We start from the raw sequence: 21,088 nt of genomic DNA on the forward strand, positions 1-21,088 counted from the left end.
CACGCGCGGCGCAGGCTGGTGACGTCACCCGGAAGGCGTGGGGGCTGCGCGACGGTGAGCGGGGCGGAGGGGGCGGCTTCCCGCTCCCCCTCGTGCTCCGCCGCTCCCGGTCCCCATCCCGGCGGGCGGGGCAGCCCGGGCCTGCGCGGGGCACCGGGGGCAGCGGGGCGGGCGGGGCGTCCTGGGGAGGGGGCAGGGGACGGGGCCTAGCGAGGCGCCTGTGCTCACGGGAGGGCGGGGCCTTGTCGAGGGGGCGCGGCCTCACACTGAGGGAGGACGGGGGCGCAGGGGCGGGGCCTCGCGCGGGGGGCGGGGCTTTATAAATGTTCGGTGGGCGGGGCTTCGCGCCTCCGAGTGCGTGGGTGTTAACGGGGTCTAATGCGGTGGGCGGGGCATAGGGGAGGGGCGTGGCCTCGAGGGGGCGTGGCCTCGGCGCACGTGTTGGGTCCGGGGACCCAGCGGCGACCCGAGGGACCGGACCCCGTGGGTCCCCACAGCCGCTCGGGGGCAGCGATGGTGCCTCTGAAGCAGCAGAGGAGGGTCCGTGGCTAGGAATGTGAGGAGAGCCTGGTCCCCCCGGTGTCCCAGCTGAAACAAATCCTGTGAATTTGGGTGGTTTGGGGTCTCGTGTGTCCGAAATCAGCACTGCCCCTGCACCGAGGTGCGAACAGCAGGTGCTCTTCCCTGCCGTTCCTGCCCAGCAGATGCGGTGCTGGCATCCCAGCCCCCTCAGGATGACGTGCAGAGGATATGCCGGCACCGTGGGTGCGGGCTGGCTGCCACTTGGTCACGGCGAGGCACTCAAGCCCGCTGCTGACCCACCACCTTCCGCTGACCACCGCCACTCTGGCCTCAATCCTTCTTTTTAGCACGCTGAGTGGACCCCCTACCTTTTGTCTTTTCCAGGTGGGTTAGAGAAGAGCCGTAAACGATGGCAACGGCACTACGATGTGTCCGTCATGTGCCTTCCCTGCTTTACCGTTCCTCGTCTGCTGCAGTACGGGAGCTGCCGCAGGCTCCCACAGGCTGCCCCGCTTCGCTCCTGGGTGGCTGTGGGCAGCGTGTCCCGCTGGTGCTGCTGACCAGGCAGCTGGCTACCAAAAAAGGTAACGGTGGCGGCCTTCTGCCTCATATTTGCAACCCCTCAGTATGTCATTGGAATTTCTTTTCTTATTCCTTTTCTCTCCTGGACCAGCGTTGATCTGACTTAGGCAGAACATGGCTCTGGAGGAGCTGTTTTGCCTGATGGTGTTGCAGGAAACCCCGACCCTTCCCCAAGAGAGGAATTGCACTGAGCTGCTGTTGGGCTGGGGCAGGAGAGAGCAATCACCACAGTCCAGGCTGGAGTCACCGCATGCAGCGGGACCTACAAATACATTTTGGCTTAAGTGATCAAATGCTGGGCTGTTTACTCATTAAAAAATACAGTCACTTTGGTTTATCTTAGACTCAATTCTGAACATAACAATGGTTTTAATTTACTCTCTACTTTCTAATGGAACAACTAATTTTATGTATAATCTACAGCTAAAGGTAAAGGGCAGGCTCCAGCCAAAGTGAATATCAGTGCCGCCCTAGTTGAGGATATAATCAATTTGGAGGAAACCAATGAAGACATGCAGGCAGTGATAGAAGCTCTGAAAGAAGATTTCAGCAGAAATCTCAGTGTTAGAACCTCACCAGGTTGGTAACTTTCTTATATGATGCTTTATTGCGTGTACATAAGGATAGTGGTCCCAGAGAACTCTGATTTGATCAAAATTTATTTTCTTTTTATTGCATTATTTGCTGGGTACCCAGTTACTACAACCTTGACATCCCCGACTAAAGGCTTTCTTCACCCTGAGCTTGACCAGGAAGAGTCCATTTTTGTTAATAGCTTCCTGAAAATAGCTTTTGTAAGTGGGAGATGTCAAAAGTGTCTAACTGAACTGTTTGCAGATGTGATGAAGAAGCAGGTTGTCAGCTAATGGTGCAGTAGGGCAGGAAAAATCCAATTGCCATTAAATTAGCCCTTTGGAAATTGCCATCAGGCTGGTGTCTGGCATATACAAACTTTCTTTTGCTGCACGTCTTTGTGGTTAGTGCCCATTACAAGACTTGTTCACTTAGTGAATTTTGTGATTTAGGAAGAACTGCGAATATGTTTGACTAAGCTACAGTTACTGTAACACTCTGAACATAAGTATTTGTAAGTAGTATCAAGTTTCAGGGATAAAATTTAACATTAAACAACGATCAAATTTGAATCATTCACCACCCCAGCTCTGGCAGGGGCACTTCAGGCTTTAATGCAGTTGGAAGGCGTAACTCAGTCTCTTAACTATTTATTTTAGCCACAGGTATTTTTTTTTAATTGCACTGATAAAGTACCTCTTGTCCCATGTGCCTTTTGGACTGTTAACATTTTGCAGCAGAAACTAGAGAGCAGATTAAGAGTAGCTCAGACAGAAACTGAATGCTTTAAATCAGGCAGCCTACAACACCTCCACTTGGGACCTGGAAAAAAAAAGGAAGGCTTTTAGAGAATGCTGCTAAGTTAAAGACAATAGCTGTCTTGGGTTTTATGACAACATTTTGATTTTCTTTGAGTTTTAAGAATTAAAAAATAACAATTTCCTTTTAATTCTTAACAATCTTGCTTAGTTTTCTTATTCTAGTAACAAAAACAAACAAGAGTTGTTTTTATGTTTTTGTGTTTGAGAGTAGGGTTGACATATTTAGCTTGCAAATACCACAGGGGATGCATGAACACAAACAGCACCTGAATTCTGAATAAACATGGCTTTTTTTCTTTTATAACATCTATATTTTGCATACCAGAAGGGAAGTGGGACGCTGCATGGGTGTTTTTTCTTCGGCATTGCTGTGAACTGCTGTATCATACTGAAACTCCTCTGTGTTTGGTTCTCTTGAGGGGCCCTTGATCACATAATCGTGATGACAAAAGACGGAAAGTTTCCACTGAACCAGCTGGGGCAGATCTCACAGAAGTCACCGCAGCTCATTATAGTGAACATGACCGATTTTCCAGAGGTAAGGACACATTACTGAAGGCATCGCGAGGGTAAGGAATTACCATGGGAACAAACAGGTTGATGCTGAGCAAAGGAACGTTTAGACAAAACCAGTGAAACCTGGCAGGGCTGAGAGGCTGGCTGGGCTGTGTGTCGCGTTGCAGCAGATGGAACAGAAGAGTGTTTTGCTGCAGACTGCGTGGGGCAAGTGGCTCTCCAGCCCTGCCTGGCACACGGAGCATCTCGTGTGCAGTGGCGCAGGATTAGGGGAGAGTTGCATGCTGCCCATCAGGCTGGATTGCTCTCAGGGTGACATCCAATAAATGCTACAGTGTGGATTTGCTTTGGGGACCTGCTTCCTGTCAGTTGGATCTCTTAAGTGCTGGGTGGAAAAGTGGCGCTGTGCTGAGCGTGTTGCAAAGCAGATGCCTGGATTCACTGCCCTGCCAGGTCTTGTCATTTCCTTTGCTTTTACAGCACCCAGTAGTTTTGAACGCACTCACACTGTCATCTGGCTCACCTCAATTACACACGTGGAGGAGATGCTGCATCTGCCCTGTTGCGTTTATGTCATTTCAGTTCCTTATGAAGACATGGCCGTGCACAGAACCAGATGTGGAGCTGGAATAGTCTGTGTGCTCAAACTTCATCAAACTCCTCTAAAACTTGCTTACTTACCACCAGGGCTGGTGGCAGTCCCCGAGAGCTCATGGAAGAAGCTGATGATGTAGCCTACGAGCACCTGAAAAGCCTCCCTGTGAGGACGAAGCTTGTGCTTCACAGGGCTGAGGCTGGCAAGCTCCTTCCTCAGCAGCTCCTGCAGGTCAGAACCCACACTAGGTGCTTGGACTTGCCCTCTGGGAGAGCCAGCTTCCCTTAATTTTCTGCAGAAGCCTTAGTTAGACTTGCCCCTAAATGAGGCAGCAAATCTGAATCCCACCTCACACTCAAGCAGCAGTGGTCCCCTGCAGTGGCTCACGCCGATAAAGCCAGGCAGCCACGCAGACAGGAGCTGTAACGAGCACGAGGTCAGCTATTCATCCTGCTCTGGGTCTGGAGGTTTGCCAAAGCTTATCTCTATTTATTTTGCAAAGGCTTTCCCCAATTAATTAAGTCAGCAAAGTCTCAGAGGAGGTCAGTGTAAGGCACTTGATGCCTAAGTGTTTCTTAAAGTGCATCCAGCACATATAATGGCTTTGAAGGAGGGAGGCCCCTCATCAGCGAGTGCACCGAGGTCCCTCAGCGCGCCAGAGCTGAGAGGGACGGGGAAGTCACTCTGTAGCCCGTGCCCAAGCCGGAGTTCAGGCTGAGAAATGGGCATGTGAGAAATTAAATATCACTCTGTACAGCATTGCCTGCTTTTGCTTTCTAAGCCAAAGGGCCATTTTTCATTACAGCCAGAGCTAGAACTGTTTCTCTTGATGCAGTTGCTTTATACTGTAACTGTTCCACGGATAGGATGAACTCTTTAAAGCCATTACAGACATGTTCAGAATGTCATGATTTACAGGATGTAGTCAGTACTTCATGGTATTAAAAAGCAGGTAAAAATACCTGAAGTCATAGAAAACAACTTGCAGGACCATATTCTGTTTGCTGGGAGTTATGAAACTAAACAAGACTATGATTTTAAGCATGGCTATTTATTGCATGGGCTGCAAGAGGCTGGGGGCAACATTGCAATGTTTTCCCCTTCCTCTGTCTTCTCCCATACGTATGTTAAACAACACAGCTTCTACTGAGCATTTCCTTCCTACAGAGCAAGCGCTGTCTATAGACTAATATGTTTATGTTCCTGGCATGCTGAGATCATCTTGGTTACATTTTCTCTGCCCTCGTTGTGTTCTAGAGGACAGCAGTTACGTCTTACAAAACACTAGCAGAGCATTTTGCTCAGTGACATCACCCATCAGAGACCTAAACAAATATCAGAGCTTTAGTTTGTGCCTTAGTTGGCAAAAGCTGAACTTTATAAATCCAATCTACTGCAGCAGCCTGGAGCTGAAGTTAGTGGTGGGAAAGAGTATCAGAAATGGAAATGCCACACGAGTGCCACAGGAGTACAGACTCACTCGGTCTTATCGTCAACATCAAGAATGAAGCAACCTGGCCAGAGCTCTGTGAGAGCTCCCAGCAAAGCTCTGATTTAACCACAAAGCCTGAAGGTACATCAGCACCCTGGGACGGGGAAGGAAGCCTTCAATCACACTGCAGTTACCAGGCAAAGCTGCACACCCCACCCTTTAAGCAGAGCAGAACGTCGTCAGCCAGTGGCAGTGGAGTTCAGAGAAGTTAGTCCTAAGTAATAAGCTGTAAAATAAACAGAGCTGGGCACAGGCGCAGTTTCTCAGCCAACTGCTACTGCGCTGCTGTAGTGTGGTCAGGTTGTAGTGCTGAAGCGGTTAAGTTAGTTAGCGTTTCTAAATTGGCACTGTGTGATTTCTAGTGGGAAACATTCAACTGGAATTTTTAAGAGCTCAGAATCTTTCATCTCTTTTGCCACAGTCAGACTATGCCTTGGGAATTTATTGCGGTTTCACTCTCTGTTGCCTCAAACCATTCAAATAGTTTCAAAGAAGCAAAAGAGTTTTCTTTTGTTGTTGCTTCCCTTCCCCTCTCCCCCTCTTCGTGCCCCTCTACCCCAATTCCGAACACGGCCGTAGTTTCCCATTCGGTTTGATCAAAGCTCTCCGCACCAATGTAACTTCCTGATCTTACTGGTAACAGAAGTAAATGTTTCCATGTTCTGTGGAGATGGATTGCCAACTATTGACAGAGTTCTGGCATATGGGAATGATTATTTCCTAATTCCCTTTACCTTTTGATCTGCTTTACAGAGCACAGCTGCGGCTGCAAAGGCTATAAGGGAGAGCGGCATGAACCTGAACCCAGAAACGGATGGGACAATAATTCGGGTGCCAATTCCTAAGTGAGTATTGATGGCTGCCTAAGTTCATCATTGCACAGGATAACAGGATAGGGGCACTGAACACCCTTCAGAGAGTAAACACGCACAACTGCTGTAACGTTGTGATGCAGCTCCTTTCCAGACAGTTCAGGTTCAGAAAAAGATCTGAGTCCCTACAAGCATCTGGTGGAAACTTCCAAGCGTCTGAGCAATGTCACCACATTTTGGCGTTTGTTGGCTGGACTTAACTGTTCTTTAATCTTCCCCTTGCAGAGGAAAGTTGGTCCTAGCTGGCTGCAGCATTTTTCAAGGGTCAGCCAAAGGCTTTTGAAGCTGTATTGCCTTAATAAGCAGGCTGCTCCTGAGCATCACTCCCATCACAAATATCTCCCCTCCTTGGAAAAGACAGGAGGTACCACTACATCAGGGCTTCTGCTTGGATCGCTTTTGAAGCGATTCCAACGATCCCTGCTTAGCGTGCTTTGGTCTCTGCCTGTGAAAGGGATTCCTTTCAGATGAAACTAGAGGGGTGCTCTCTGGGAGTGTGGCGAGTTTTCCCACCGTGCATTCAGTCCCTGGGATGAGGCAGGACCGTGCACGGAGCGAGACCTCCCAGCACAGCTCACTAGACACAGCCTGCAACGTGGCAGCAGCGCTCCTCGACTCAGCTTTGGGTGGAGCAAGGAAGATTCATGAGTTCCTCTGGGTGCTCAGGTCCTGCAGTGATGGAGCCCTCTAAATACCCAGGGCAGATGCAGATATACATGATCGCCCAACATGGGGTGCTGCAAACACCTCCCACAAAGGGTGGTGGCGGCTCTGTGCACAGACACCTTGCACATGTGCTGCATTTTACAAGCAGGTGACTTCTCCATAAAGATGAACCAAATATTTCTCACACTTTAGGTCTACTTCAGAAATTCTGTGGAATTTTATCTAGCATTTTGATCAGAGAAGTCTAATTGCAGCTTTCCGTTGCTGTCAGAGAGAGGGAATGACATTATCGTTCTATTTGCTGATTTTCTTTTCCCTGTGCTCCCCGCCCTTCCCCCATTCCTCAGGAGAGGAGGCAGAGGAGGAGGAGGGCACCATTATCTTCATAATTGCTGAGGCTCCCAGGTTGCTGCACAGTGGTTTGATTGTTAATGGGCACTTGGGTCATCCTTGAATATGAATTGCAGGGGAGGAAACTCCAAAACTGCAAATCCCAATCTTTAAGAAAAAAATGCTGGGTTTTTTTAAACAAATGTGTAGTGTGTTGCTATCTTTTGTGGTGCTGCAGAATAAAAACTGGTCTTCTCTCCTCAGGGAAGATCAGCCTGGTGTGCTCCCTTGTTCCTCTGCTCTGTAAGGTTTGCTGCTTCTGGCCTCTTTCCCTCAGCTGGTTGTCAGATCAGGGAGTCCTGAGTTAAAGAGGTTTTTGGCCTGGGAGATGTGCCCTGCAGGTCCTTGTTTGGGGGCACCTCCAGTCCCATTTGCTCAGCCCCTTTTTATAGGATCATGGAATAGTTTGGGTTGGAAGGGACCTCTTTAGTAACAGGACAGGCTCACTCAGAGTTCCATCCCCTCATCCAAAGGGCAAGCAGACCATTTCAGCCTTTTAAAACCTTCTAATACAGAGCAGGGTGGAAATAATCAAATTCTCCTGAAGGCCTCTCTTTAATATCATAGAATGGTTTGGGTTGGAAGGGACCATGAAGGTCAAATATTATATCGCTATCATAACCCTGAATTGCTTTTTCAAATTTTCTAAAGTTTTTAATTTTCCTGGCTTGAAAGGTGTTTATGAAAGAATATGCAACAGGCAGATGTGGTGGAATTGCCAGAATTACAGCAGGTGTGCAAAACAAGCGAACACATCAGAAATTAAGAGACCATACAGTTTCCGCAGAGGTGGATTGTTTCACAAAGGGGTGCATGATAAAAGTAAAAATCAAGCCTGAATTGTCCTTGTCTGTATTGAAAACACTTTTTAGCCTGACCTATCATGGATGCACACAAGTTGTATTATGCCTTGTGCAGGCCCAGCTTCATTTCAGCACTTGAGAGTGTTTCAACTGCATATTTTAAAATGGAGTTTACTTTTCAGTATTTATTCTTTTAGTTTAGTTTTTGCATTGCAGTTTTAACAGAAAAAATACACTCCTTTCGTTCGTGTTTACTTCTGCTTCCTGCTAGGATCCCCTCTACTCCCCAAGGCATTCGCTTGTTTGTGTTGCTAGCCCTGCATAGGCAATATTTATTTGTATAAAAAGTATTCTCTGAGGGTTTAAAAAGAAAAAAAAAAAAAGAAAGAAAGAAAACCAGCCATGGGAACATTTGTATTGGTTGATCCCTTGGCCGAATTTGACCTGACCTTGTGTCTTTTATGGTATTGCCTCATTTTTAGATTCATCTTTTTTGGACCCATTGTGTTGCACTGGATATTGTTTGTAAATCAGTAATATTTTTACACATGCTTTACTGAAAGCCAGATGACTCATTTGAAAGTTTAATGACTCATTGTGAGCTTTTTTTTCCTTTGCCCTTTAAGAAATATGCAAAGGCACCTACAATGGGGAGAAAGGACTCAAAAAAATTCATTGTAAAAAAACCTCAAAGCTGTTACTGAGCTGGGTTGCTGCGAGTCACTCCTCACCCAAAGTCTCCTGCATGCTTTTTATTGAGCAATATACATCGCACCCTGTGTTTATCTGCAATTATGCATGCAGAGTATTTAGTTAAGCCTGCTTTCCTTTAACCGATCCCTCTCGCTCACAGGAAATTCCTAGCATTTGAGATACAAAAATTGCTCTTACCCACATACACGTCTCGTGTTGGAGGTGAGATGTGGCCTGTGCTGTGCCGGCTGCGGGTCTGCAGGGAGAGGAGCATCCGAGGGGCGCAGCGCTTAAACTGCAGTGGGAAGCAGAAAAAGAGAAGATGTTACCCACGTGTGTTTCTGAACACCCTGGCGTGTCAGTCCCCAGGCTCCGTCCCGGTAGGGCAGGACTCTCCCTGGGGGAACGGCAGGATTTGAGCCCACGGCTCCTCCAGCTGCAGGGAAGGGCAGAAGGGGTGACAGATGGGGACCTTGTCCCCATTCCCCACTTTTGGCACCCCTTCCCACCTTCTTTTTGGCTTTAAAAAGGGGATGGAGGCAATGGTTACTAGATAGAAAAGAAAACATATCTAAGAACAGCTTGAAAATCCCAGATCTAGGGGCAGGATTAAAACAACTGTCCTCAGAAACCAAGGGCCTGGCTCGTGTTGATGGATTCCTTAACCAGAAACAGCATCTGCTTGAAAAAGTGTCCGTTTCTGGCATTGTTGGTAGCATTGCTGAGAATTTACACACAGCCTGGCTGGAACATAAAACCCACTGAGAAACTCCACAGCGCTGCACGGTGATAAAAAGAAATTGGTGTTAATAAAGACAGACAAGGAGGCATGAAGGCTGTGACCCCGTGCCAAGAAGCATAGGAAATCTGGCAGGGCTGCATAAACAAAAACATTTCCTTAAAGGCTCAGCAGCCCCAAGCAGGCGAGTGATACCCTCAGCACGACTCTCAAAAGCCGAGCGGGTGCGGGGAGGCAAATAGCTGACAGCGAGCTGGGTCTCCCACGGCCAAGGCAGCCCTGCTGCGGATCGACTCCCCTCGCCACCCAGCAGGAGGTGAGAGATTTCCAGCTCTTTCCTCCAGTTTTAGCAGCCAGGACGGACTCCCTGTCCCTCTAAAATCTGCTTGAGAATCTCCCCTCACCAGACCTCTCTGAGGCAGCTTTGCTGGTTTCACGTGTGCCGCAGGACCTGTGGCTGGGGAGATCGAACGTGAGAAGCCCTGAAGGCATCGATATTGGGATGCAGAGGAAACCACAAGTGACCCTGCTCACTTCTAATTAGGTGTTCAGTCCAGGCTCGAGCTCGTGCTGACGAGAAGCCTCTTGCCATGTGTGCAGTTCCCTGGTGCTGGGCAGGCTGGGAGGCCCTGGGCGTGTGTGCAAGGGGCACCCTGGATGCTGGGGCTGGGTTGCTGCTGTCTAGGTCCGTGGGCTTTTCTAGCAATCCCAAATTCCTGTAATTGCTAATGGGTTCTGGGAAGCATATTCCATCTTTCACTGTGAAATAAAGATAACTGGCGAGAGGCCAGCGCCTCTGCAGACGTCGGCTGCGAGCGACCTGGCTGCCAAGGGAAGGTATTGGCACGTGTGCGACTCGCCAGGCTGAGTGCAGGCTCGGGGAGGGCTGGTCAGGCTCCAACAGGCTCCCCGTAACGCACACCCTCACTGGGGCAGAGCTGGTGCTGCCCTGGGAGCCCTCGTCCCAGATTTCCTGAGCTCTCTGCAGGAAGAGTCTTGGCCTCAGTGTTTTGGTGACCCAGGCTGTTGCAGCCAATTTCTAAATACTCCGTGAAGTGTTTATTTTGCAATATCTCTTGCTAGTGAGCCTCAGTGAGTGCACCAGGGTCTTTTCATTCTCAAGGCGGTCTGGAAACTTCAATAGGTTTGAAAATAATTAAAATATTATTGTTAAGCACTAGCAGTTGATGTTGACAGTGGTCAGCTGTAGGTGCTGGAGCTTTACGAGAGCTGAAGTGACACATCAGCTGCTCCTGTGCCTTGTTCAGATGGCCTGACTCCCTCGTCACCTGCAGTTTTTAGTTTGGGATGGGAAATTGAGGATTTTCTTGTGGTACCAGAGCAGTAACCGAGACCACAGGGAAGGTGGAGCCAAAGTTCTGGACTGAGTTACCTGTGGTTGTACTGAGCCACTCATTTCTGAGCCGTGTTTAGCATCACCCTCTTGTCAAACAGCACATTGCACGTCATCTTGGTGGAAAAGCCTGGTCTTGATGACCTGGAGTAAGGTTGAGTGAAACATAAGCTCTGTAGCTTGCAGATGTGTAATTTGGGTTCTTCAGTTCCAGGGAGATGATACAGAGTTTCAGGCAGGGATGGAGGTTTCCTCCAGCTCTGCAGGATTACACTTCTCAGCTCCATCTCAGGTTTGGAGCTGGATTTTCCCCTCTTTCCCATAGAGACTTTGGCAGCAGAAAAAATAATAAAAAAAAAAAAAGCAAGTCTGAACCGCAGTGACAACTATAAACCAAGTGAGGTTCAGTCCAAGTCCCTCAGCTGAGGGCTGTGCTGGGAACTTTCCATTCCAGGCTCAAGGCTTGCTGCGCTGGGGTGCGCTGCCCTCGTGATGCTGTGCAGAGGTGGCTGGTTCATTCGGGTAGACCAAAGCAGGATAAAAAACATGCCCTGAGCTGTTAAGTCCTTCTGCCCCTGCAGTGTACAGAGCAAGCTCTGGCTTAACACAGGCAACTTTTGGGTGTCCCTGTGCAGCCTGGCAGCTCTGAGCCAGCTGGAGAGGTGCTGCAGCAGAGAGAGTCACTGCATTTACCCAAAGTCCATCACAGAAAATAAATCTGCTGTGCTGCACATGACAGTGTTCTTCCTTTCGGTGTTCTCTTTGCCATCGCTGCTAGGGTAACGAGAGAGCACAGGGAGAGCCTGGCCAAGCTTGCCAAGCAGTCCACCAACAAGTCCAAAGAGGCCCTGAGAAAGGTGCGAAGCAAAAGCGTGAACCAGGTAAAGAAATTCAAGAGCAAAGTCTCTGAAGACACCATCTGGCTGCTAGAAAAGCAGGTAATTTTTTTTCCTCCCACCACATCATGGTGTTTCACAGCTCAGTGATGCTTTTATCCCAGCCCTTGCTGACAAATCTCCAGCACCGAGAACCCAGCTGGGCAATGGGTGGCTCTGGGCTGAATTTTTGGAGTCAGCAATGACTGTTGTATTTGCTTTTCCTTTGTGAGATTTGGGGCTTTAATCTCAAAGCCAAATTTGTGGTATGAAACATTGTAAACTGACACAGGAAGAAAAAAAGTCTTCCCTGAAAGCTTTTGTACTACAAGGGTGTTGCACAAACCAGCTGAACTTGGGGAGCCAAATGCCCGTGCCCCTAGCTTTACCAGCATTTACACAGTGCCTGGCCACTGCAAGCCAGCTGGTGTTAATGAGGATTGCTCCAGTTTGTTATTAATGAAAAGGCTAGCAAGATTATCTCTGTTAGGAGGTTTTGGCTCCGATTCAGGAAAATACTTAAGCACATGCCTAATTCCCTAAGAGCAGATGTCACTAAAGTCAATTACTTGGGCATAAACTCAGGCACAAGCCTAAGTGTTTTGCTGAATTGATGCCTCTGAAGGCAGGCCATTACTTTTTATCTGTTTGTTTATTAACAGCTAAAGTTAGATACATTGCAAATGCTCCGAGACTGTTCTCTGTGTGCTCACATAAATAAACATCGATATACAGAGTGTTTGTGCAAGCAGGAAAAATGGCCATGCTATTGTAACTGAATCCTGTTGGGAAGCAGTTCTCCCAGAGCAGACAGATGGTTTTTTGCAGTTGTAGAGGTAGCCTCTCAAGTCTTAAGTTCTTGCTTGTACCCAAATTTTCCAGCATGAGGAGAGGCCATTGTTTTATACCTTAGACCTTGGGAGTGAGCCTTAGTCCTGTAAAACTAGTGCATGACCCCACAATGCACTCCAGCTTTTATCCAAACTCGCTCAACTCAGTGCACGTCCATTTTGGTCCCGTTTACATGCTTGCCATCTCCATACCTTGTTACTGGGAGGCCAGATCCCTGGGCAGGGCTTTAACAATCGCTGTTTATTCTTTTTAAAAGAAACGAATAGATCTGTTACTTGATATGCGAATTCTTAGCGTGTACTAAGGCTGCGCTCCTGCTGTTATCTGTTTTGTTCTAATAGTGGAAAGGTTGCTGGAGGTAATGAGATAAGCCCTCTCTCCTCTGGTGCCACCACCAGCAGGTCTGCAACCCTGACTTCCCCTGAAGTCACTCTGTTAAGTAAGGACCTGACTGAGTCTCTCATGAAGCTCAGCCAAGAGTTTGTGTTGCGTGTCTCTTTTCAGAGCCTTGGACCAGTCCCTGTTGTCTCTGTACAGATGCAACACTGGGAGATTGCTCTCACTGGCTGCTGGGAGCCCCCAGGAGGAGCCAGTTCTTGCCCCAGCACCAATTTGGGTTTTATTAGGACTTTAGGCTTTGTGTCAGGAGGTGATTCAGTTATTTCTGAATAAACTCTGGCCTCACCTAGCATGCAACTCAAACTTGTGCTGTGTTGCTGCAGATCCAGCAAATGGCAGACAGCGCCGCCGCGGAGATGGACAAGCTGCTGGCAGCAAAGACCAAGGAGCTGCTTGGATAAGCACCATCCCTACGGACACACTCCCTCCTGGAACAAGAGTGGACTGCCACACACCCCAGCAGCCGTCCCCACCGGGGCAGCTCTGCCAGACCTCCTGAGCAGCTCCGAATCCTCACCTGGGATTGTACTGGGGAGAGGGGAAATCTCTCCTCACTGCTCTTCATACGGGTGGCAACAGAACGGGTTGAACTAAGACTAATAATAAAATAGCAGGAAGGAGGAGCAGAGGCTGCTGGGAGGGCTCCCACGCAGAAGCTGAGGCACAGGAGGAACGACTGCTCTGCCTGCCTTCTGCACCAGCCTGTTGGCATCCCAGCACCTCGCAGCCTGGCAGAAGCGAGGACCGCAGCAAGGGAAACCTGTGCTGTCCTGCTGGGAACTGTGGCATCTATTTTTGCTTAAATAAAGTCAAAATGGAACGTGGAGGAGCAACCTTGGGACAGCCAGTTCCTGGTTGGTGTGTCCCCTTGGGTTCATGTGTGCCAAAAGCCGCGTGTGCCCGTGTCCAGCGGTTACCTGCAGCCTGGCCACTGGGAAGGCACAGGGAGCTCGACACTGACTGGTGAAAGGAGGGCAGGGGAGACGGGCTCTGCGTCCCCAGGACTTTGTGGATAGAGAAGCGAAACCAGTGCTGTCACGTGCCTGCTTCAGCCAGGACCGAGAAGGCCAAAAGCAACACAGGAACTTTCCAAACCCTGCATCTGCCTTCCCTGACCACTTACAGAACATGCACGAGCCACTAGTACTACATTTTAGGGAGCGGAGGAGGTAGAAGCAGAACAGAGTCCCGAGCACATCCTGCAGCTCAGCTCCTCACTACCAGCAGGTAGTTCCCCATAGCAGCAAACACATCCCCACAGCCTCAGACGATTGCAAGAGGAGGGAAGGTGGTGGCCAGCGCTGCTCCCAAGGCATTTGGGTTCAAAGAGCACCAAGTGCTCTGCAGTCCTTAAGTAAACAACTCCCAAAAAGTTAGTTTGTGCACAGTGGGGAGGGGGAGGAGGATAAAGGATTTGCTCTGCTAGGGCCTCACATGTCAACAATTTCTCTGCTTTGTGTATTTTGGCCAAAGCGTTTACTGTGATAAATGAATAAAGGAAAATGGCGAGCCCAGGGCGGTTACATGGCTCGGTAAATTGCTTTCAGCTGATTGCTGGATTTCTTTTGACATTTATCAACCAGGCTTTTTTTGCTGCTGCTGTCACAGCCTCAGCATCCCAAGCAACAGCCTAGGTTGGAAGAGCTTGAGGAATTTCCCAAGTATTTACTGTTATTCCTTATCCTATACCATCTCGCTCCACCTCACATGAATTAAAACCTAGTGGTAAAACTGCACCAGCTCTGGGCTGGGGATGGAGCCGCCTGTCCCGGGGCTGGCCACGCTGGGGAGGCAAATCCAGGTGCAAAAACAGCTTTTAAACATGTAGAAAAGCAAAGGCCTGCTTTCTGAGCAACCACAGCTGACGGGCCCACGGCTTTGGGAGCCCATTTCCTTGAGTCCTCACCTCACCCCCTTGTGCTCCGCAGCAGCCAGGAGCAGCAGCGGCACCCACCGCTCTCCCCCTGGGTGCCAGCAGCACGTGAGCCCACGGAGCTGTGCCACCACCGTCCATCCTGCTCTCCCCCCTGGTACAAGCAGCACGTGAGCCCACAGAGCCGTGAGCTACAGCCTGTTCCACTCGTGCCCTCCTCTTACACCACAACAAATAGACAACAGCACCAGCTCCCACCCCAGCACCTTCCAGGGACACAGGACCAGGGCAGCACCCACACACAGCCGGCTGCTGGAGAAGCGCCCCCCTGGCTGCCACGGCCACAGCGTGGGTGCCCGATGAGCACTATAAACCACCCAGGAGAAGAGAGGACAGACACTCACTGTGACCACAGCTGGCTGGCACACACAGGGGGCTCTGGACGGGTCCCACCTTCCCATTCGCTGCACAAATCACCTCCACAGCAGGATCTGCGACACGAGACCTGCTCCAAAAGCTTCCTCGAGCAGCAGCAGCAGGAACCTCTCACTTGGTTCCAGCCTGGATTGCACCCAGAGCTGATAAGAAGCTGCAGCTGATGCTGTTGGCGGGTGGGGAAGGAGCTCCAGCTGCAACAAATAACCCAGGAGGGAAAGGGACTGCGGGCCAGAAAGTGGTTGGGCTGGATGTAACACGGATCTGATTTCGGTGATGCTGCCAAACGGTTTGGCTTTGGCAACAGATGCCAGCAGCGGTGAGAGAGAAGCCGTGGCCAGGCCACCTCGAGCTGTGCTCTGGGTTCCGCACACCTTGCTGCACCGGCCAGGAGCTCCCTTCCAACGCCACGTGTGGCCTCAGGCACCATCAGGTTCCCACCTGGCGAGCGCTGCCATGGGTCGGTGGCCCCCGAGGGGGCACACGGGGCGCCCCTCTGCACATCCCCACTCATCGCGCCCTGGGGAAGAGCCTCGCACCCCTCTAGGGCTGCCCAGACACCCAAGCTCGGCTCCACCGGGACACTCCGCTTTGCTCCAAGCCACCAAACCGGGGCAGCCACCCCGAGGGGGTCGGGAAAGTGTCCAAGGCAGGCACTGGCTTCCCAGCTCCTCCCGGGCTGAGCCCCGCGCCCGCCAGGGAAAGCAAAGCGGAGGCAAAAGTAAGGAAAAACTCTGAGGAAGCTGGAAGCTCTCGATATAGTTAAAAACCAACATTGCTCTTCAAAATAGATGTGATTGCGCTCCTTGTGAGTCATCGAGCAGAGACACCGAGATTGCTTTGTGCCAGGGACGAGCCCGGGCGCTGATTGTGTGCCGCCCGGATTTGTATAAAACAGACCATGGATGGCATGTCAGAGTTTACAGCTCGCATACATTTTCAACAGTGAGCTTTGCAAAATGTATCAATGTAATCTCTGCCTCCTATATTCCGTGTTGATTAGACACGATTTCTGGCTGGATTTTCAGAAAGCTCAAGTGCTTTTTTAATCACTACAGAAGCTCATTATTGCTTTCCAGTGACTCTTATGTCCTTCACTTCTCCTTTCAGATTAGAGTCTATAGTCAGATGAATATTGGATGATTTCATTACATACAAATGCAATCAACAGTTTTGCATAAATTTCTCCTCTTTTCTTGAGTTTCAATTGACCTCAGCACCCGTGGAGGCAGGCGCAATACACATGTAAATGAGCTGGCGTTGCCGCAAAGACATGGATGCGGAGAAACAAGATAAACTGTCAGATAATATTCGGGATTTTTAAGAGATCAAAAAAAATACTTCCTTGTTCAGAGCCGTAAAAATGGCACCTTCAGCTGCTGGGGGAATTTGCTTTTGTTTTGCTCGGTGTCTGTGGACAAAGGCCAGGAGCGGTGGCACCGGGCGTGAGGCTGAGCAGGGCGGCAGCGCTGGCACAGGGATGGGAGCCCGTGGGGCGCAGGGGATGGAGAGACCAGCACCACCACCGAGGTGCCCAAGGCAGCCGCTGCAGAGCTGTGTTTGGCAGCTGAGTCCTCGCTGGTGGTGGGCACCATCATCATCCCTCCTGGTGGTGGGAACCATCATCCTGCTGGTGATGGGTAGCATCATCCCCGATGGTGGTGGGTACCTTCATCCCCACCTCCTGCCTCGATACGACCAGCTTGATGAGCGGATGCTGAGTTCGGACCCTCCTGGGCCCCCATCTCCCCCTGGTCAGCCCTGAGCATCGTCCCCTGGCAGGGGCACCCGCCGGGGCACAGGGCTCACCCAGAGGCTGCTCTCCTCCCTCCGCATCGACAGGGCACGAGGGAAGCACACGTTCAAGATAGATTTAAACTAACGCTCCGTGCAAACAATCAGGGCTAATTTAAACGAACTGTAATTAAACATAAAGGACCTCTTGGCAGCGAAGTCAGGGGAAAACTGTCAGCGGTTACTCTGGATGCGAAGCCCTTACCTTGAAATGAACAATTTTTGTGCTAATGCGAGCAATCCAGCACTCCCACACTCGCCTTCAGAGGCCGGTGGGGAAAGAAACTCTTGGGTTTCTTTTGATACCTTTATGTGCTAATCTTCTTAACAGATTTTTAATTAATGGGAGCAGAGCACTTTGCAGCCATGAAATCTATTGGTATAATTGCCTGGAGGATTAGTCCCATTAGCCACACAAATTACCTGTCTCCAGGCCTCAGCCCAACGGGGGAGCTCCCCGTGCTGGACGCACCGAGCGGCCCATTCTGAAACAATTTTGATAAAATAAACTCTCTAATCAGGTAAATAATTCCATAAGGAAATTGCTGCCTTCCCGCAGCCCCCCTCCGCTGGGACCTGGCTATTTTCAGGGGAATGCAACGTGCCTCCAATTACAGACAAACCTCCAGCTCGGAGACCGGTTGGGAGAAGCCCGCAGCACGCGGGACCCCCTCGAACCGCAGCGGACGAGGAATTAAGGCATTTAAGCTGTCAGCCGGAATCTGGCTGGGCCCTGATTACCTGGGGAGCCGCGCGGTGTATTTAGGTTCGTGTCCGTTGCAATTTCCTGGCCCCCAGCGTTGATCCCGACTGACTCGCGTCCGTGTCGGGTTCCTGCCCGGGGTCCCTCCAACACGTGCCCCTGGGCTCTGGGATCCTGACCTTTGGGCAATTAAGGACATCCAGGCCAGGTTGAGCCCCGAGGAGCGGAAACGCAGCTGCCCCGGAGAGCCGCGGGGTGAGCGGAGCTGGCCATGCCTGTTCCACCGCGGCGCTCGGCGAGGCTGCCACCACTCAGGATGGGTGCTCAGACCCTGGGGTCCTTCCCAACCCCACCTATGGGCCTCCACGGTCTGTTCCAATTTAGACCTGAACCTGATGGAGAGTCCCTTGGCTTCCCTCCACTAGAACCTCAAGATGGGGATGTTTTGCTGCAGGGGTGTTGGGTCGCTAGGGTCTACAGGCACGGTGACCAGTGCCACACGGCGATGCGCAGCCCTGATGCGATTCCCAGTGCCGGGTGAGGTGGCTGCTCTGCAGGACCCTCGGCCGGGACGGTTCCAAACCTGTTGTCCCAGCCCCCCTGCCCATTCCCAGGGAGCAGGGAGCCCTGCTGCACCAGCTTGGAGGAGTTCAAGGCGCGGGTGGCACAGGGCTGCTCTTCCCCTCCAACGAGAGGCTGATATCGTGCCCCCTTGGCTGCGCCCGTGCCCCCTGCCCCAGGAGCAGAGGAGGGCGAGCCAGGAGGCCCCTCAGATGGCAGGAGCTGTGGTTGTGGCCGAGCTGCCCTGTGGCCGGGGCAGAGCTGGGCAGGAGAGCCAGAGCACGGCAACCACCTCGGTGCCCGGTGCCGTCGAGCGTGGCCGGGGAACCCTACACCGTGGGTAATCGACAGCAGATGCTCCCTGACCTGCGGCATCCAGCGGGAAGCTGGAAGCGTTTATTTGTCTGGGCCGGCGGGTCTATCTGCGTGCGGGAGGCGTTGGCACTGGCGGGGCTGCGCGAGCCTAATGAGTCTGAGCTGAAGATGATGAATATGATTGCTGAAAGCGCTTTCCTGAGTCCTCCTTTCCTGGGGCTCAGGTTACGAGTTCCCAGACAGCCTGTCCAGCCCCGGCTTTTCAGCTCTGATTTGTAGCCCCCCCAAACAGCGTCTGTCAGCTCCCCAAGCAGAGGGAACGCTGGATCCTCTGCTGTGTGCCCGGTGGAGCTGGGGAAGGGGCCACCAGCCCTGCTTGGCCATCAGCTTTGCTCCCCAGGCCACCCAACCGATACTCCGCTCGGCTGAGCATCCTCACAGCCCCCTGAGCCCAGGGTGGGGTGGGATGGACCAGACCGGTGTCCCGTGAGTGGTTATCAGCCACCAGCATCTGCGGTGCTGCTGGGCTGGGCTGAGGAACCTGGGGCTGCCGGGGACGCTCCTCACCAGTAGCTCCTTAACCTTAAGGTGGAAAAATCGGAGGGTTTTGCTTCTCGGTCCCAGCGCCGCCTCCCGGTGCTGCCACGGACGGTGCTGCCATAGACGGTGCGGTGCTGCCTCCCCCCGGGAGGAGGAGGGAGGCGGCACCCGAGCCCGCAGCACCGGGATGGGAGCGAGGGGTACCCGGGGTGGGAGTGGGGGAAACCCGGGATGGGAGTGGGGAAACCCGGGATGTGAGTGTGGGAAACCTGGATGTGGGTGTGGGATACCCAGGGTGTGAGTATGGGGAACCTGGGATGTGCATGTGGGAAATCTGGGATGTGAGTGTGGAGAGCCTGGGATGTGAGTGGGGGAAACCCGGGATGTGCATATGGGATTCCTGGGATGTGCATGTGCAGTACCTGGGATGGGAGTGTGGGGAAAACCGGGATGTGAGTGGGGGAAACCTGGGATGTGAGTGCGGAAAACTGGGATGTGATTGTGGGGAACCTGGGATGTGAGTGGGGGAAGCCTGGGATGTGAGTAGGGAAACCTGGGATGTGAGTGCGGAAAACTGGGATGTGATTGTGGGGAACCTGGGATGTGAGTGGGGGAAGCCTGGGATGTGCATGTGCAGTACCTCGGGTGGGAGTGGGGAAAACTGGGATGGGAGTGTGGGATACCCAGGGTGTGAGTATGGGGAACCTGGGATGTGATTGTGGGAAACCTGGGATGTGAGTGGAGAAAACTGGGATGTGATTGTGGGAAACCTGGGATGTGAGTGGGGAAAACATGGGATGTGAGTGGGGGAAACCCGGGAGAACCCAGAGCGAGGTGCCTGGGGGTGCAGAGGGTGGCTGGGCCACCCCTGGCACTGCAGCTGCCCCCTCCCTCGCCCCGCAGCCTGGGGGCAGCCCCTCCACACAGCCCCTCGGCCGCCCCTCGAAGCTCCTGGCGGGGCAGCCCGCCCGGGCGCTGTTGCAATCGTTTCCGTATCGTGCGAGCAAATCATTATTAAAACCTGACGAGAAGGCAGGAGCGGAGCTGCGAGCGCAGGAGGGATCGTGGAGCTGGGACATCCCCAGAGGCCACCGGGCTGGCCCAGGGTGACGCGGGGCAGCTGGGCTCCAGCAGGTCCCAGAGGTGCCACCAACAGCTCCAGGCACCCGGAGAGAGGGGAGAGGCTGGAGCTGGGGATGGAAGTGCTGCCTGTGGGGATGCAGAGGGAAAACACGCAGCTCAGGGTGAACCGCTGGGCTCCTGTGGGGCTGGTGGCAGCAGCAGGTGGGGGGACCTGGCCCTGCGCCCCTTCTGCCACCTGCAGGGCGCGGGCACCAGGCAGCCGCGACGGGCTCTGCCCAGCCACTCTTTGGCACCATTCCTCGTGCCACCACCCCAAAATCATCCCGACGCCCTGCTGAAGCCCTTCCGTGGGTGTCGAGCCGCCAGCTTCCCGTGGGGTTGTGTTTGGTGCCCACCCCTGGGGCTCGGCTGCTGCTTGTCTCAGAGGCAGGGGGACGGGGCGAGGGGCTGTGTCCGCGGTGCCCAGCGGGGCAGGCAGGACCAGCCCTGGCTGGGGCACACGCTGAACGCACCCGCTGCATGGGGACAGCAAAACCTGCTCCTCATTTCCAGCACTGGGGAGGGAGGCCGTGTCCCCACCCTGTGAGAGCACATCCACAGCCTGCTGAGCTCATCTTTGTGTCCCAGCTGTTGCGTTTGTCCTCTGAAGCTGGACGCGAGGCCCCAGTTCCCTTTTGGACCTCTGTGGAGTCTGCTTCTCCTGCAGCGACGCTCCCTCCCTGCTGCTGGAAGACAGGGAGCCCCGCAGAGTGACCCACAGACCCACATAGCGACCCACAGACCCACATAGCGACCCACAGACCTACATAGTGACCCACAGAGTGATCCATAGACCCACAGAGTGACCCACAGATCCACAGAGCGATCCACAGAGTGACCCACAGCCCCACAGAGTGATCCATAGACCCGCAGAGTGACCCACAGCCCCACAGAGTGATCCATAGACCCGCGGAGTGACCCACAGATCCACAGAGTGACCCATAGACCCACAGAGTGACCCACAGATCCACAGAGTGACCCACAGCCCCACAGAGTGATAC

General features: G+C 52.4%; 2 protein-coding genes across 3 annotated transcripts in view; both read left to right on the forward strand.

Annotated features, from left to right (window-relative positions):
* The window catches only part of PTGS1 (prostaglandin-endoperoxide synthase 1), a 200,637-nt gene that overhangs the window by 166,391 nt on the left and 13,158 nt on the right, over nt 1-21,088 (forward strand). The gene's annotated exons all lie outside the window — the stretch shown is intronic.
* On the forward strand, nt 25-13,568 carry MRRF (mitochondrial ribosome recycling factor). Of its 2 annotated transcripts, XM_069873563.1 has the most exons (7): nt 25-54; nt 907-1,106; nt 1,528-1,683; nt 2,918-3,036; nt 5,855-5,946; nt 11,397-11,556; nt 13,068-13,245. In XM_069873563.1, the coding sequence occupies exons 2-7, from the start codon at nt 932-934 to the stop codon at nt 13,143-13,145; spliced, it is 780 nt and encodes a 259-aa protein (XP_069729664.1). In that variant the 5' UTR covers nt 25-54; nt 907-931; the 3' UTR covers nt 13,146-13,245. The 2 variants fall into 2 exon arrangements, with proteins under 2 accessions (XP_069729664.1, XP_069729663.1); XM_069873562.1 differs by lacking the exon at nt 11,397-11,556 and having other exon boundaries at nt 13,068-13,568.

This window comes from Phaenicophaeus curvirostris, chromosome 20 (genome assembly GCF_032191515.1).
Source record: "Phaenicophaeus curvirostris isolate KB17595 chromosome 20, BPBGC_Pcur_1.0, whole genome shotgun sequence".
Taxonomy (NCBI): domain Eukaryota; kingdom Metazoa; phylum Chordata; class Aves; order Cuculiformes; family Cuculidae; genus Phaenicophaeus; species Phaenicophaeus curvirostris.